General features: G+C 46.5%; 1 protein-coding gene across 4 annotated transcripts in view; it reads right to left on the minus strand.

The window, feature by feature from the left end:
• magixb (MAGI family member, X-linked b) overlaps positions 1-17,874 on the minus strand; it is a 32,132-nt gene extending 14,258 nt beyond the window's left edge. The window contains exons 1-5 of one of the 4 annotated variants that reach the window (XM_040192316.2): positions 17,558-17,874; positions 8,551-8,840; positions 6,796-6,912; positions 2,054-2,173; positions 866-1,039 (exon numbers count right to left, since the gene is read on the minus strand). In XM_040192316.2, coding sequence (XP_040048250.2) covers positions 866-1,039; positions 2,054-2,173; positions 6,796-6,912; positions 8,551-8,830 — 691 coding nt within the window. In that variant the 5' untranslated portion in view covers positions 8,831-8,840; positions 17,558-17,874. Of the gene's footprint in view, positions 1-865; positions 1,040-2,053; positions 2,174-6,795; positions 6,913-8,550; positions 8,841-17,062; positions 17,319-17,557 lie in introns of those variants that run through there. The other 3 variants (XM_040192315.2, XM_040192314.2, XM_040192318.2) reach the window with 3 other exon arrangements.
• Positions 17,875-18,155: the final 281 nt, after the last annotated feature.

Below are 18,155 nucleotides of genomic sequence, written 5' to 3' on the forward strand. Positions count from 1 at the left end.
TAACAGGGGCAGAAAGTGCAGTTTGAGGTACTGTGCCTGCTTTTATGTGCGCTTTGTTTTTGCTTGTGATTTCAAAAAAATATTTTAGTTTAGGGCCCTTATCACTTTTTTCAACCAATATTCTGTCATGATGGAGAATAGTATCCACAAAGAGGGAGAAAGTTAGCAAAAGTGAACACACATTTTGTGGCAGAATAGCAGATCCTTTCTAGCGCCATTAATAGTCTCGCGATGACCCCCTCTCTGACCCCCTTTAGAGGGACTTTGACTACCAGGTGACGACATTATCCTGCCAGACGAGTGTTTTGTTTGATTTTACTTCGCTACTTCAGCGTATTGCAATTTGAATGAATAAAGTATCTGAATATGCCGTCTACCACCGGGGATTAATAAGCTATTTAAAGCTTCAAAAATAGTACTGCATGTCATCCATTACATCTAAAATAGAAAAAGTAAAAAAATTCTGTAATGACCGTGTTTTGGCTGTGTGAAAAATGGGATTTAATTCGAGCTCTTTCTGCTTCCTTGTCACGTGACTTTCCCCACTTCCATATGTGCACACTTGCCTTGCTTGCCTCCTTGCCTGCATACCTCAGGCAGCCCAACCTTCTTCTGGAGGTGATCCAGCGATCGATGAGGCTGCAGCCCACTGAGAGTTTAGAGCATACTAATCGTGATAATGATTGATTGATTTGGGTATCAGCGACAGGAGCTATAGATAGAGGGGCAATGCAGTGTGGAGCTACATTTTAGGGCCTCAATATGTCTTTTAAATGCTCCCAGTGACTATGTAATACTCCACTGTATACTGTATATATGACCTTGCCCGCCCTCCCCCACGTATTTGAGATTTAGATGTACTTGCCTGACAGACCTGAGTCTTCCTCGCTGTTCTCGCCGTCCTCGGCAGCCTTCTCCAGGTTGCTGAGGGATTTGCTGCGTGTGCGGAAGTTTCTGAGAAGGTTGCGGTGTTCCTGATAGGTGATGGGGGGGCTCTCTGCACTGATGTGAACGGGCCGAGGCGTGCCGTAGTAATTACCTGAGAGGCCAAAAAAGCATTGCATGTAATTAAAAACAACTGTACAAAATGACGAATGTTGGTCAGCAACATCACACGTTCTGCAATGCTGGTGAATTGCAATCTGCTATTAGAAATAAAATATTTCCTGTTCAGTTATTCAGCAGCTGACTAACATACTACACGCCTGCATGCCGGTGAATCACGTCTCTCCCGATCACATGTATTCTGTATATTCGGTTTGTTCTGGCCATCTGCTCCAGCTGCTAAAGAAGAAATTCAATTGCCTCCACCCCTCCACTTGGCGCACGGACATCCGAATGGGCCGAGGGGAAACATTAGATTACTGAACTCCACAACAAGGTCACCAGCCGTCACCATTTACTGCGGTGTTCTGCGGGCTACTGCGGGTCTACTGCGCGCACAATGCTGCCGATATGTGTCCGTCAATGTCGCATGGGAGGCAAACTAAGGATGACGTCTATTGCCCTTATTAATCTCATAGAAATTATGGACGCTAATGTATGGAAGTTTTATAATCAGAGGCAGCACTGTGATCCTGAGGGGGGATCTGCAGCGTAGATGCCAGCTGAGCACCACCTGATGGCATTAATGGGGGTAAAGCAATGGCAAATGACGACCTCTTTATGAAGTATGTAAACCTAATGTATGGACCAGCTCTGTCCACGTATAACAAAGTGCACTTTCCCTCCGAACGGTCGACGTGTTTTATCTCCGGACGTCCAGCAGCAGATACATTTAGTTAGAGATTAGTCTTGTCCATAGAATGGTCTTAGATTGTAAAGGGGGAATGTTTTGTTATATTCTCCCATAGTTGATGGGACACGTCTAACTTTACCCATAATGCATTCGTTCAATTTAGGTCTATATCAAATCTGACTTATAGCTGGAAAAAAATCAGGACAACGTCTTTGTATATTTATAAGCAATTGGCTCTTGTGAAACCACAACTTGACATTTGAACCCTTGTTTTTGTGTTGAAACATTCTAATCGGCCAATTGAGTCAGTCTCACCTTTGAACTTTCCACTCTCGAGAAGCGCTCCCAACTCCTCCAGGGAGAAGAACTCCTCAATGGTGACAAAGTTGTAGTCTACGCCGGCGATTTCGCCTTCTCTACGCTGTCTGGTTGTACCTAAGAGAGGGAGACAGAAAGAATTATAATGTCATGCATCTGAGCCATGATGGTGGCAACACCGCTAGCTCGAGCCCAGACGACACGTCAATTAATTACAGCCTTTTCCTCTCATCCTGGGTCATAAATCATGCTTAGTGTATAAACGAAACACAACTTGGCAAACTATAAATATCCCAAGCATTGCAGTTTGACAAATTATACAGAGATTGCTGAAAGAGCAACAATCTCATGGATCTATTCCGGTTTTATGATGATAAAAGTGACCTCTTTCATTTAAAAGCATTTGGATCTTAATGTAAAGTCAGTCGCAGGTCAACATCCACCCACAAAACCAAAATTTACCCTTGCAGAGCATAGTGATGACAGTGGATATTTACATGGCCACCTTTATTATGAAGGAATCAATGATGACAGAATTCTATATTAAAAAGACACTGTTAAAGTATTTCTATCACTATTGGAATGATGATTGATGGTCTGTCGTCATTATTGACACTGACCTTGGCCAAACCAGGGCACCGAGAGCTTTATTCCAGAATCACTGAGTCTCAATGATTGTTGATGTTTTAGCAAACATCCTCTCACTATTTCATACACGTTCGAGCATGTTGTGTGAAATATGTCACATTTTTTTATGCGACTCGTGAATGGTTTCATTTTTTTTGATAATTAAACCACAGGACGCCCGCTCTGACCTTGAGACAAGCAATTCCTCTCCCAAGACGAAAACCACACCGAGCCCAAACTGAGGACAAATCGGTGTCCTTCTCCTGGAGGAGCGCATGTGATGTCAGTGAGGGGTCGGCAGGAGGGAGTCACACCCAGAAACCCCATAAAACCCGTGATTAATGCACAGCTGTCCTGGGAGCGGCTCTGCCAGGCACGATGACACATGCAAGGACTGCAGAGAACATGCACGCAAATCACACACATAAAACCCACGCTTAACACTCACACAAACTCTGCAGCCAACTCACAATGTAAGATACACAATCAGTGGAGAGCATGAAGCATCTCCATCAGCCTGACCTCTTCTGTCTGTAGCACAAAGTGAGTTTTCTGCACAAAGGATGAGGCACTGGCCTCAAATTCTGTTGCTCAACTGTTTTGCTCTGATCACAGGAGCCAATGCAAAGACAACATAGTGGCAAACGTCAATTATTTTATTGTTTTGATTGATAAAAAATGACCATCACTATTTATCTTGAGCTCTAGTTTAGGCTCGTTGTTGCTTCCCGGAGAAGCGACGGTTTTCTCCAGAGAAATTTGACAGTCACTTCCCGGCTCATTAGGACGCTGCAGGGCTGATGTGATTGCGCCGTGATTATAGCCCACAACAACTCCACCTGATGATACTGTATAATGAGTTCAATCCACTTTGTGCCACGCTGCAGCGAGGCGGCTGTGTTTGCACCACCAGAATCCTCAAATATCAGGAGAAAAGAATTGTGTCAAATTAAAGAATTGATCATCAATCTAATGGCATCTGGCATGTGTGTACTTCTTCGCCTCCCCTCAGGACACGTTGTATCTCTCCAGCTGATGTGGTGTGAGGCAGGAACTCATTATCTATGCACCTTCCTCGGAAATTTATATGAGATGTTGGCGGGGGGGGACGGAATTGATCTTCTTCTTGTCCCCGTAGGCGCCGCACTCCAATCCTCCCAGGGAGAAGGGGTGAGGTTGGGATTGAAGAGGTAATTACACAGCGCTCGGTATCAACACCCAGAGAGAGAGCTGTCTGTCAAGATCATTGCCCACAAATAGCTAACAAATGATCTCACAGTTGAAAAGGCCGCAGACAGTCTGCCTGACAAAGCCGGAGCGGGCACATTAACTAAATGATGATTTTTCTTATCTCTGAGACTCACTCTGAAGACAATTAGAAAAGTCCTTTATGGAGGCGACAGAGAAACACAGACGGCCTTGAAACCCGCGACACTGGCTCTGAATCATCCAAGGGCACGTGTACAAACGGTTTGTACGATTATACAAACATGCATGGGAAAGGTCGGGAGGGTTAATGAGAAGGGCCTAGAGTCGTATATAACGGTTGGACACATGGACACTACATATTTACCTGCTCTCCCAAAAGAATCAGAGTAACCATCCCGTCTGCCTCAGCACGAGCACACAGCGCCCGTAGACTGCAGTCGGGCCCCTCCTCCACTTTGGGGCCGATACAATTTAATTCCCTCTTTAGATTATTGAAACTGTAGCCTGCGTTTACTTAATTTTGTCATTCATTTCCATTTTATGGATTGAGCCTTTGTAATGATATTCATTGCAGTCAGTGGCAGCTCAAACACTAGAGAACATTGCCTCATCAAACGGATTCGGCAACTGACATACTCTTTAAATAGCAGAGCGATACGGGGATAATTGTAGCTGAACTTAAAAAAAAAATCTGAGGGCTCATCATTCAGTCTTTGCTTCGTTAAACAGTAATATAACGATCAAAAGGTTTAACTATGCTTCGTGAGCCATCGAGGCGGATTAATTCTTATCTCAGGTCACTTAGATTTGATTAGCGAGGAAATAACAAAAACCACAGCAAAGAGTCTCCTGAGAGAGGAGGAACGTACATGTGATCCTGAAGGGGGCCACAATGAGCCACTGATGAAAACTCCTCCTCCGCACGGAGCACAGCGGCCTCCTCGATTGGAAAACAACAAAATGACAAAGAAATATATATGTACCCGCTCCTGTATATCTACGAGTGGTCCGAGAAAAGAGACGGGAAGGTTTCCGGGCCGTCTCGGGTATCGAGCGAGTGTCAGTGCGTTCAGAATCAGCACGAGAACAACGGCATCTTGCCGGGACATCTCCAGCAGATCAGAGGATTAAACACCCGCTGGGCTGAGCCCGCCTTGCTGTCACTCAAAAGACAAAACTCAAAGATGGGAAGTAGTTCTCAAAGGTGGGCAGGAAAAGGCCGGACAATTACAGCATGGACCCAGGACGCACAGTGTATTCAGCAAACACCCACTTACACGTTTTTATAAACGGTTAAATGCCAACCCTCTTAAATGTGAAATGGCTAAATGGACATTTGTTTGGACAATTAACTCCCTGCGCAGCTGCTTCGAGATGCACACGCGCAGGGGCCGAGTAACGCAAAGCTTCATGGCATCGAAGCTGCGATTTTAACACAACACAAATATGCATGTCACACGTGAAGAGGAATAGTTTTTTACATTTTTTTTATTTATCTTATTCTAGCAGCGGGTGGGTCGTGTGTCATGGTGGCAGACCGTCCCACATGACCTACTTCCCGGACTAAAGGAGAGATTAGCAACAACCACGTGGCTGCACAAGGTTAAGACTGCGAACACACACAAGGTGGTCCGTCTCCTGCGTACCACCACCTGCGCAGGAAGATAAAAAAACACGAAACACAACGGCGCCGGACCTGAAATTACATCAGAAGCGTAGATCTGTTCTCAGAAAAGCCCTGCGACGGCTGCTCTATCCTCTTGCGCTCTCCAGTGACGTCACACTACAGAGGATTAAGACAGCAACAGATGTACTACAACTAGCTGCCTTTGGCTGCCATTGTGCTCGATGCGTAAGCATCAGCATGAAACTGCCGGTGTGGAGTAGACTATGGGCCTCTTTTTTGAGCGGATGATACAGAAGCTGCGCTGATAAAAATAACCTGTCAAATACAATAACCATCACATTTAATACCGTCTTACCACCACCCAAACAAAGTAATAGGCTGGAGCTCAAGGGTCAGGATTTGCAAAGGGGGGGCTGCCATTGAGGATAAACCCGGTCGCCATACAGAGTGTTGCTATGGAAATGTCCAAACGGGTTGCACATTTATTCTTCTGTCTCACTTCGTAAAACGTGTCAATTATTTTACAGTTCTGCTTGCATACAGTAGCAACATTGAAGGGTGGGAAACGGATCTGTGGGCCAATTAACACCAAGTTATTCTCATATAGGCAACAACATGATGTGTTGATCAAAATGAATGACGCCCGGAACTTCAGTATTTTTTCAGCCAGGACTGTTTTTTTTATAGTGCCGACCATTTAAAAATAAATGATCCACTCCACTAGGCTCATGGAAAGGATTTTACAAATTTATGTTTTTTACTTTTTGCTTGTTTGTTTGTCTTTTTGTAGTTGCTCCACATCCACATGTCAAAGTTAGCTAAATATTTAGCCACGACACCGAAAATCTTTTAGATAGCACTAAGTCGTGGTTTCTGTTCTCCAACACAATAAACTCTATAACAAACAGAAAGCAAAGGGTAAGAAAGATTCATCACTCTGTGGCAAAAACTAATATCGCAGCTGCCCGTTTAGTGGCTGCTATCTGCAGAAATTCGTATCTCCATTAGTCACTTTGACACACTGAGACACGGGAAATATGGTCCAGGTTGAAAAATACCAAACCTTCCCCTTTAAGCGAGATGTGCCTGGATGGATCAATATGATGAGAATGATACAAATGTACTTTAATATTTGTCTTAAACGTGAAACATGAAACATGAAATTGATTTGCACGGGAGACTCAAAGCACGTACTGATGTACAACATACAAACACAGCGCATATAGAGAGAAACAGGGTTTTGAAGGCAGGGATAAAAGCAGCAAATGGGACTCACAGGGCACCGCCCGGAGGTAGAGGTTCTCTCGGATGACCTGCTGAAGTTGGCTGTCCACTGAACCGGGCGTGAAACACTTGCTCAGAAACAACCTGAGGTCCTTGCACAATGTGGAGCCTGAGGGAAGTGAGGAACAAGCAGAGAGAGAGAGAGAGAGAGAGAGAGAAAGAGAGAGAAGGTAGGGTGAGGGGGGGGGGGGAGGAGAGGGGAGGCATTAAGAAATCAGCTCAGTAAGCACAAGCACAGGAGTCTATTTTAATCTCTACTTGATTTAACACTACCATTTAACAACCCAGGCTTCCGCGTTCACGCCTACTGATCTGACATCACCCCGCGTAGATCCTGCACGTGAAGTGTGTTTCACCCGACGCCCCGCGCGCACACATGGACTACCTGTGGGTCAATGCCTGTCGACGCAACAGTTGAGGCTGTCAGCGGGGCAAAGCGTCCTCCATCTTTTCCCTCAATATCGTCTCAAGTGCTTTACGGGCCCCTGGTGACGGGTCACTTGACGTTATGGATCGTGGGGGCCGGGAGCGGCTCGGGCGTGACAGACGACCGCTCCGTCGGTGCTTCCCTTCCAGGCCGACGCCCAGCTATCCACCCTCCCCTCGCCCCCGCCTTCTGCTACAGCGGCTCTGCCCAGAAGCAACCTGGATAGCGTGGCTATTAAAAACGTCACAGCGGTATAACTTTATCGCTGGAGGCAGTCATCTGCACGCACACAGGACTGAACCTTCGCCAGCTGCCTCTTTAGGGAACACGATGGGCTTTTTGTTCATTGTGTTTTGAAACAGCTGCTGTTGAAGTGCAAAATTCAGATCTCACCATCATTTCATGCTGCCATCGACGCAAAGGAGATGGTTGTCACGGTTAAAATAATACCAAAGAAAAGCTATTCGGGTGACGCCGAAACCACCGAAGGAAACTTGTCAAATCACTAAATGTGATGGACCAATGGTATTACTACTTTTTGACCGCATAGTACCAGTATTAGCGTAGTAATACTGCTCTCTGGGGAGTGCAGCCTCGCGTCTTGTATTTGAGAGCGAGTTGTAGCAAAGGGTGGGAGGAGGTCTGCCACAGCGGCGCGCCACATCACCTCATCCATCACTGCCCGCGCGACGCGCAATCAAGCTGCCCGGCGGACCGGCTTCGGGAAATGATAATGGATCCACCAGCCAGCAGAGGAACCGGGATCAGAGGTCCCCATTTACACCCTGCGGCCGAGTCAGCCATCAATCAGGCAAGCGAGGCCATCAGCGGCGGCGTTCAGGTGACACTCCGGTGACATACTGCACCGCTCAGCGCCAACAAAGACATCCGTTCCCCCGGCCTTGCGCTCTACGCGCCAAGGCCTCCCGCCGGTGACAGACAACTTTATCGCCACACTCTTGTCACGTGTCATCGGGGAGGTTTTGACCTGCTGCCCACATATTGACCGATCGCCTTGACATATGCCAGACTGATTGACGAGGGCCAAGCCGCGTCAAAATGCCACAGGCTGCCGATTTGGCGTGTAGGAGTCGGCTGAGGATTATTGAGTAACAATGTTTTGGATGACAGCTCGGACGCCAGTGCGGCGGATTTTTGGGTGCAGTCCGATGAGGTGTAGGAGCAATCGAGCAAAACACAAACAGCAATAGGGAGGGAAGATTTTCGGCACTGTTACAGGAGACGTGTAATAACTAAATGGCATTAGCAAAGCGAGAGGCCGTGGGAATGATTACTCCTCCATCAAAACAATAGTCGTACCTGGTGACACGGTTTTGGCGCGGATCGGATGAGGGCAGGAGTTGAGGACGCCGCGGACGTCTCCCAATGTCATCCCCAACACCGGTGTTCCCCCAATCTCTAGGATGATGTCCCCCACTGTGAGTCCGCCGCCCGGAGCCGACGTGACAAAAGGAAACTCTCCGAAATCTGCTCCTCCGCCGATGGCGACGCCCGGCTCCCCCGACGGGTCGAGCAAGGGGACGAAGGTGTCCAGCACCTTGGACCGCCAGTGCAGCTTCCTCACGGCTGTCTTGGACATGGCGAAGGAGCTGTGGAGGGAAGCAAACAGGAGTGAAAGTGTCAGTTGCAAAACGACCTCCGGGGCAATATCCTCTGGCCTCGTCCTCTGTTTAACCTTTATCAGCTGTCGACGTCTGAGGTCTGGGGAGTCGTGTTCGGATTGAGCAAAGGGCGTGAATAATTCCTGCCGAACGGGTGATAATGTTTTCACTGGGGCTCCGTTTTATGCAAACATCCCACAGCGCGGTCCAGCCAAAACAAACAGGGAGACGCTCCCCCATGTCGATTGCGCTCGCTGCAGGATGACGTTAAGTTTCCATGTTAACACACAACATAGGAATTAGCGCACATACCAGCACATCATCAGTCATGTGGGAAGAATCTAGTGATTTTCGACACGTGAGCAAAGGTGAGCTGCAGTCAACCGCCTCAGTGCTCTCTGCGTCTACGGTGCACGGTGCTCTCAAACAAATACAGGTTGCCATTGATTTTTCTGGACGGGGAAGAATTACCCCGTTGGTTTTCTCCAGGAAGGATTTCTTCTCTCATTTGCTGGATTCGTTTCACAGCAGCGTGTTACCTGGGGAGCTGCTGTGCGTCTGGGTGTGTGTGTGTGTGTGTGTGTGCGCGTGTGGGCCGAGGATGTACAGCTGAGGTGGCAAAGATTTGTTTGAGTCGACAGCGGCTTGACATCTGTGATGTCCGAGGAGAGGGGACAACGCTCCTCTGACATCATCAGAGCTGCGCGCCGTCACCCCGTCAAGGTGACCGAGGTGGGGTAGCACCACCCAAAAGACCTTGTATCAAGTTAGTATGATGACATTTTGGAATATATTATAGTTTGCTTTTCGCGAGTTAGATGAGAAGAGTGATGCCATTCTCGTGGCTTTCAGTTGAAGCTGGAACCCAGAGACTGTTAACTTAGCTTAGCATTAAACATGGCCAGGACAACATATCACCCAATAAAAATATGTATTTTCCCAAACTATTCCTTACTTAGCTTAGCTTACTCCGCAGCACCTGCACTGACTGGCACAAACTTGCTCGAATGCAATATTCCTAATGGACAATCCTGATCTCCACCTCCGTTGTAGGCAGGAGATTAGCAATTACACATCACTTCCCCAAGATCCAATCCTCTTAACAACTGTGTGACTGTGACGACTCTCGGCAGGGCGCGGGTAAAACGCCAGAGGCTTCCCTTTGTGCAACACCGTGCCCGGCCTTAGCAGGGGGGGTGGAGGGAAGGGGGGGGACCCCGGGTCCTTCGGTCTAGCAGGCCTAATGGGAATGAGTGAGAGAAGGACAGGATATCATAACTAATCCTCTTTACACTTGACTGCTCATTTAGATCGGACAGGGATCCTCTTCATCCAGCCTTTCTCGTACTACTGAAGGGGGTAAAGAAGGGGGGGGGTCCCTGGTGGCTTTTTGTATACACAGACAGAGAAATGAGGTAGAGGAAGGCAGGGAGAAGCCTGAAACAGGGTGAGATTGACGTGTGTATCTTAGATGGCTGGTGTGTGTTGTCCTTTGGATGGAGATCAAGCGGCACCACCCAGCCCGAGGTTGGCATACGGCTCACTTGTTTGACCTTGAAGGGACTTCAGCTCAGAGTTTGGGAAACGGTTGAGCTGGTTCATTCACCGAGAGCCCCAAAAAAACGCAAAACTTGCATTTCAGTCTCGTTCCGCCCATTTGAACAAAACACGACGAAACAAGTTTAGTGCTGTCTGGGCCGCCATGTTTCAACCCCCCCCCCCCCCCCCCCCCTCTCCCCCCCACTGTGAAACCTTCTGCAGCTACACGGTCAACCTGCTTCTCCACCCACACAGAAGACCCGGTCATGCAGTTTGCCTTCAGTGTGTCGTGAGATGAGAATAAAAACCAAAAGGGTCGAATTTTTCCATCTCATCATGCGCAGTGATTTCCCATGTGCGAATTATTCTATAAGCCGCTAGTCTCTTTATGCTTTATCTCAAGATATCTCAGCAGTCGGTCGTAATGATTTAAGCGCTTCGAATAAAACAACTGATAAGTCTGGTTTGTAACCCTGTGCTGTCACAATGTGCCTCCGCTTCACACGGATGGACACGGTGGGTTGTCTCCCCCCCCCTCCACCCTCCCTCCACCCTCCCTCCACCCACCCTGCGTCTGACGGGGGTTTAACGAGCCGCAGCCTGTCAGGTCCGCTGGAGCCTGGACCCGTCCCGCCGCAGACACACAACCTGACACCGCCCTGACACCGCTCCCCTCCGCTGCTGCTGGTGTTGGTGCTACAGACGGGCCGCCGCGCGCTCATCTCACTGAGCGCACTTTTAACACGCAGCCGAGGTCGCCATTAATAAGCCCGGGAAAGGGAACGCACTGTTTTCCACACGGACAACCACGCAAGCTGCTGCGTCAGGCCTCACAGCAACAATGCTAGCGGTTAGCCATCAAAGTTTAGCGCGTTAGCATACAAAAATTGGCTAACACTCAGAGGAGGGATTGATATACATAATATAATAATATATTTTCTAATCGCTTCTTTTTTATGAATGAAAATGGGATTGGATGGATATATTTGCAGGTATTTCATGTTACACAAATTCAGACTTTGACCTGAGGATGGAGCTGGACGAGAAGTCCGAGGATTTCAGGAGGACAGTTGAGGAGAACAAATGTAAGGGATGTCATCCAATTGTTGATGAGATATTTCACAAAACATACATCGACCTTAAGGTGGCCAAAGAGGAGGAGTAAGAAGATGGTGCAAGAGCAGGAATTATCATCTACGAACCACGATTGTCTGCGAAACGTCCGTTATTGCGATCCAATAAGCCGTGATATGAGCATGGCTAAAAAAAGCACAATCATTACTCCGGAGGAGTTATATAAAGCCAACAGCAAAGCTATTAGACTTAGAGAAGGTTGGTTTCATGGATATGTAGCCCTATAAGACGAATGGTCTATTGAGATTTCTGACCTTTAGGTCAGGAAATAGCTGACAAACACATATCTTGTTTCACCGACTTCCTCTTCAGCGGTGACCTGCTCTGGAGTTCTACGGCCTTCCAGTGTAATTTCAAACCACAGCAATCCGTCAATAGCAAAACACACATCCTCTTCATTCCGAGGTCTATTCTTGGGAGTTTTTTATTTTTTATTTATTTACAGTGTTTGTTTGAATCACAATGCGTAAAGGAAATGCTCAAGGCTATAATGAGTCATTGTGTAGGAATTAACAGCTGCCCCGTACTGTGTTTTCTCTTTGAATGCGCCTTTTAGCCCCGAGTTATAGAAATACTCGCTTGTGGCGCCCAGAGGAAATTCATTGTTTGAAGTTAATTAACAATAATTACATTTTCCTTTAAAAGAGAGACAAACTGGACTTCAAGCTTCGTCCCACCAAACTTAACGTGCCAGTTGTTGCATTGCAATAGTACCGTAGTCCGTAACAAAACATGACAGGAGAAACTGAGTACGCTGTTACTTCAGGTTGGATCTGGTTTTAAATGTATTAAAGATATGAACTTTGCCTTAGAGCTCAATATCTCAAAGTCAACTTGAAGCAGCAAATCACGGACATGCGGGAAAAGCATTTGACTTTGGGCAAATAGCGTCTCGGAAGACCTTCGGAAACTAAAGGGCACGGGAAAAACACATCAATTAAGACGGGTGAATAATTGAATTGCTCTGGTGGACATTGACCGTGTCAAAGCAAAGACGAAGAAGAAACAACAGAAACTTGTCTCGACAGATGTATCCAGAAGGTCCAACGTGCACACACACCTCTATTTGAAACTGCATTTGAACACAACTGCGCGACTTTGCCCTTCATTTCCGGAGCTCAACACCTATCAAACAGCCCCCTCCGTATCAGCGGCACCAGCGAGGCTTTGTGGGGAAAGCAGTGACTGTCAGCTCTCGTGATTCTCCCCGTGTTCCTGATGTCTATCTAGGTGCCGGCCCTCATCCCAATCAAAGCCGTCTCACAGCTGGTAGCTCGTTCTCTGACATAATCGGCTTTGACCGCAGCAGAGTTAGTTCAACTTCTGCAAACTTTTTCACACGACCCGCTTTTGCCGTGAGATGTTGTTGTAATTCGGCTCTTGGTCTGAACTGTAAACGTTCATGTGACTGAACAGCATTCATGAGCTACATGAGCGGCGGAGTGGCTCTAAGCTCATAAAAGCTTCTGTTGGTTTGACTTGCTGGAGCCGTTGTTTCCTCTCTTAAGGTTTACACTCCGAATGAGGTCTGAAAGTAGTATGATTTTATGTAGGCTTATTTGGTATTTTATGCATGTTTACGGAGATAATAGTTCTCTTTCCTAAATGAGAATTTGTGAGAATATTGATGGAGCAACTGTGTGTTTTTGTCAGCCAGAATGTGACCAGCATGCCTAATGGCTCCATTCAAGGTTCGTTGGGAGTCTGAGTAAGGCAGACAAAAAGCTTGACTGATATACATATTAAAGTGGCCACATGCACTGTTGCTGCATTATGAAAGGTACTTTAAGAGAGCAACCAACAGTCAACAGTACACAGCAGTCAATGTGAATAATATAGCACATATAATATATATATATACACACATATATATTTGGGCTGTCAATATAATTAACTAAAAAAAAAAAGTAACTAATTAACTGCACATTTTGAAATTCATTAATCTCGATTAATGCCGATAAATTAATTTTGTTGTTGTCACAATGCTGTTTTTAATGAATGTTTGTTTTTCTTCTAAAGACTACAACTCAAAAGTAGTGAGTAATCGCGTTAGAAAGTGTGTATTTTAGACACAGTTTTCCTGCTGTCCTCGTGCACTTTGCTCTCAACTCTCCATCATTTCACGGCTGTGTTTGAAGTGCCAACAATCTCCCCACATTTAGCCAGAACGTTTTCAAACCACGTCTTTTAGGGACACAGTGGTGGTCCTCTGCACACTGTGTGCCGCGCAGGGTAACGTTAGATGTGGAGATGGAAGTAGCCTAGCAGCTAGCTTAGCATAGCAGTCCGTTTGCCACTCACCCCCCTTTTTTTGACACGTGGAGGAATTCCTCTGCACAGTTCTCCGCTGTATGCCGGGCCTCTGTTTGTTTTACATCCCATGCAAATAGCTCTCTCCATCTTGATGTAACTAGCAGTCAACTTCCGGTTTCCGGAAGTAAACAAACGTACGTTAAAATATTTTGTTGCATTAATCTTGGCCACATTAATCGCATAGATTAACGCGTTTATCTTGACAGCCCTAATATATATATATAAATCACTACAGTAACAGTGATTTTTATCACACACTGATCCATATATCTACTAAAAATTATGCTTTTGATAATTAAGTTCATCATTCATAAAGGAAAACTAACGTTTCAATTATTTTCTGATCTTCCTTCGTAATTTTATTTGTGTATTGATATTGATTATTGATCAACATCAATTAATGCAATCTATTTCAAATGTTCTTTTGACTCCTCAGACATCAAACACTCATGCTCAAACTTGGCAAGTTGCATGTTTGATCTGTTTCAGTTAAAATTTAATGTTATCAGAAAAGCTATTTAATGATTATTTCCTTTTTTTTGGACTAAACGATTAATCGATTAATAGGAAAATAATCGATGATTGAATTATAATGTAATAATATAATGTGTTTTGAAGCCATGGGTGACAATTTCACACATTTCCACCAATGACACCAGAGATTGCATAATGAATTGGACTATCTGAGTTAGTTACAATGCAGGTATTTCGTGGCAGTTGCAGGACAAAATAAACCCTAAACTTGAACACATCCATCTTTAGCTCAATCACAACTGTCTTCTTCTTTGTGGAGCAGCGGACAAACGGAAACGGACGTTCTCGCTGCCGCGGCGTCTTACGTGACATCTGTGTCCTGACCTCTCCCGCCCAACATTTACACCGAACTCCACTCCGCCCTGATGCTCACTCACTTCCAAATCTAGGGCACGGGAGTGCTCAACACAAAACAGACAGCAGCGGCAGATTTAAAAATAAAAGATTAAATGCTTGTGGGTTGAAAAAAATAAAAAAAAAGAACAAAATATCTCTCTCGGCCGTACGGGGCGACGTACTAGACACTCACAGAGACAACTTTCTCCCTCTCTCAATATAAACTCAATACAGGAGGAAGCTGGTAACGTGGAATGAAAAGGACATCCCTTGTTCTCTGCACGCCACCAACAAATCCACAATCTACTCCAGCGTGTGATTTCGTTACAGCTGCTCCTGTGTCAACTACATGCAAAAGGGACTTAGCGTAAGATTAAAACATTGTTGAGCATTGGAGCGACACGCAGACACACACACACACTAGATAAAACCCGAGATAAAACAGGCCCGGTGATGTTCCCTTTGAGGGGGGGGTATCTTGTCACAGGATCAAGGTCGAGGCAGGGGTGCCGTTAGCGGGGCGTGTTGTGTACATTGGACACCACTGAAAGACAACAGGTCGCTCAATCGGCCAGGACGCGTTACACCCCTCACTGCGACCAGAGACGCTGGCCCCCGTCAGCAGGGGAGAGAGCGGTTTAATTAAACGAGGCAAATCAGCTTTTCAACAATGATGATGGATAAGAGAGTAAGAAATGGGAAAAGCTAAAGGGGGAGGAAGGGGGGGGGGGGGGCTTTGAAGAAAAATGGAATAAAACAGCAGAATCGAGACACGCGGTGTGCAGAGCAACCTTATGAAACAGTGGCTGAAATCCTAATAACAGAATGGATTATTCATGAAGAAGTGAAAGGGGAGGTACAGTTCACTATAATGAGCGTGTGAGGTCGCCGTTTGGTAACCTAAGCAGGCCTTCAGAGTGTGCCTGTGTGTGTGTGTGTGTGTGTGTTTGTGAGATCCTGCTGATTCAGTAGGGACGGGTGAAGGTGACCCTCGCCTGCTCCTGCGGCCTGTCTCACCACCTGATATTGATCCCAGTTGTCCCACTCCGACGCGACTCAAGGAGACGCGGATTCATTGCAGTCTTGACATTTCAAATATGACAACGTGTGAATCGTAACTCTGCGAACTGTCATTGATTGGTTATTGATTGCCCCCCTCCCTCGGTCGGAGTCCAACCACTTAACGGCGTCTCGTCCGATTCCCAAATTGAATCTCGATGTAAAGAGGCAGGGACACGAGCTGTTGTTGAAATGTCATATCGGACTCCACACGTTGGGAACTAAGAATAGAGCGGGCTACAACCGCAGAATCCAAATGTAGTGGCTGGGAGCAAAGGTTTGGACCACAGATGGGAGAATACGCCTGCGTAGCCCTGCCCTGTCAAGGGTAAACTGCCTTGCGTACACACACACACACACACACACACACTCTCTCGCACTCACACGCACACACACGCACACCCTGTTTTTACCACACCTTGAGACAGCAGCATTAATATGCATGATGCCGAAGGACACAGGAGGTCCATAATTAGACAATCAACAACTCCCGGGTGACGTGCGTTACTACGGCAGGAGGAGGAACGCACGCCGCTTCGTCCTGAGAGCGCAGTCGTGTTCGTTTGTCGACACGCATTTGCACTTACCGGTGGTTCAAATACCAGTGGTTCAAACTTAGGGCTTAGGACTAGACTCGAAAAGGGGGACGAGCGCAGAGTGAAACCATAAAGGCTGAGTAACGGTGTCGAGGCCCAGAGCAGCACGAGAGCATGTGGGGAAAAGTCTCACGGCGCACGTCTCTCCTCAATGGCTCGCTACTAACGAACGATTCGAATAAGTAAAACATCCATCACTTCTAAACGGGTGCCTCGTATTGAGCAGGGACACACCCTGAAACAACAGCAACAACACACACAAACAGCTGCACGGCACACGCATGCTTGCACATATATAAGAACTAAGAAGTACATTTGGTGAGTCAGTATATTTGTCAGTCAGGTGCAATGAACATGGGCTTGTGTTTGCATGTGATAAAAAAGTAAAAACAAAAATAAACACAGGTCTCAAAAAACTTTCCAAATCCTAATTATGATGTCACACACACGCCTGCTGTTAAAGGAGAAGTTCACGTCAAAAGGATTCTTATCTGCCAGCATCATCACAAACCCACATCATTCTTACACACACAGTTTACATGCACACACCCTCTCTCTCTCTCTCTCTCTCTCTCTCTCTCTCTCACACACACACACACACACACACACACACACACACACACACACACACACACACACACACACTGGGGTTACACTCAACACATTCTCATATTTCTCATATTTAGGGAAAATACTGACCTGCCTTGGCGCTGACACACACACATCCTTTTCAAGCAGTTCAGCCTTTCAAAGAGGATCCGTTTGAACGCGTCTATATACATCGACCCGGCTGAGGTTAAATTATAGGACTTAAAATGAACACGAGCTGTGTGATTACAGAAAAAAAGGGGAAGTAAATAAAAAGCAGTGTGGGAATGCAGTGATGTGCTACCGCCTTATCCCAGAGAGAGTCAGGGGCGATGTGCGCGGCTGACGGGATATTTGGACAGTGATGCTCGGAGAGCCGCGGTGATCTTGTAGAGAGAGACGAGAGAGAGAGAGAGAGGGGGGGGGGGGGGAATATTCACATGCAGACACACACACACACACACACTGGCACGCGCTGTCTGGCAAATCTAATAGCGGCCGCTTAGAAATTTAGCAGCGGATAAAAAAAACGCGGAGGATGAATAAATGAGGAAAGCGTGCAGTTTAACTTAACGAGGAGGGGCAATAAGTAATGGACTTTCTTACCTTTCATGTTCGCTTTCTCCTCCTCTAATCCATCCTTCTAGTCTTCGCTTGGCAGATATACGTGCGGGTCATTTCAAATGACCGATACATCGTTTTGATTTTATTGCGGCGATCCAAAAAATAACAAATAAGAAAAAGGTAAACGTCGCTGCACGGTCGGATAGACCGGGTGGAGGTGTCATTGGAGGGCAGGCGCGGTGCCTTCAGGGCGCGCGGCGGCGGATCAGATTGGACTATAGGTGACGGCAGGTGAAGGACGTGTGCTCGGGCGTGTGATATTACAGCTTCCAGAAAGGGCCCTTAGAAAGGAAAGTTGTGACGGTTAAAGGGAAATTAGAAGGTTATATGTGGGGAAGTTAAGTAGCGCGGAGGGGAGGGAATAAAAGAGTTAAGGGTACCGCCCCTTTTTTATTCCCACACGGTGCACCTGCATCAGCAGCCTCACTTTTTGCTTACGGGCTATAACAAGGTCTTAAAGGCGTGAGAACCGCCTGAAGACGGTTTCTGCATTCGGTTATGTTGAATTCTACTTGGTCATATAGTCACAAATCTTACATTTTAAAGGCTGCTAGTTTAGTGCAGATTAAACTTGAATGAA

The sequence above is a fragment of the Gasterosteus aculeatus genome, chromosome 2 (assembly GCF_964276395.1).
Source record: "Gasterosteus aculeatus chromosome 2, fGasAcu3.hap1.1, whole genome shotgun sequence".
Classification (NCBI taxonomy): Eukaryota; Metazoa; Chordata; class Actinopteri; order Perciformes; family Gasterosteidae; genus Gasterosteus; species Gasterosteus aculeatus.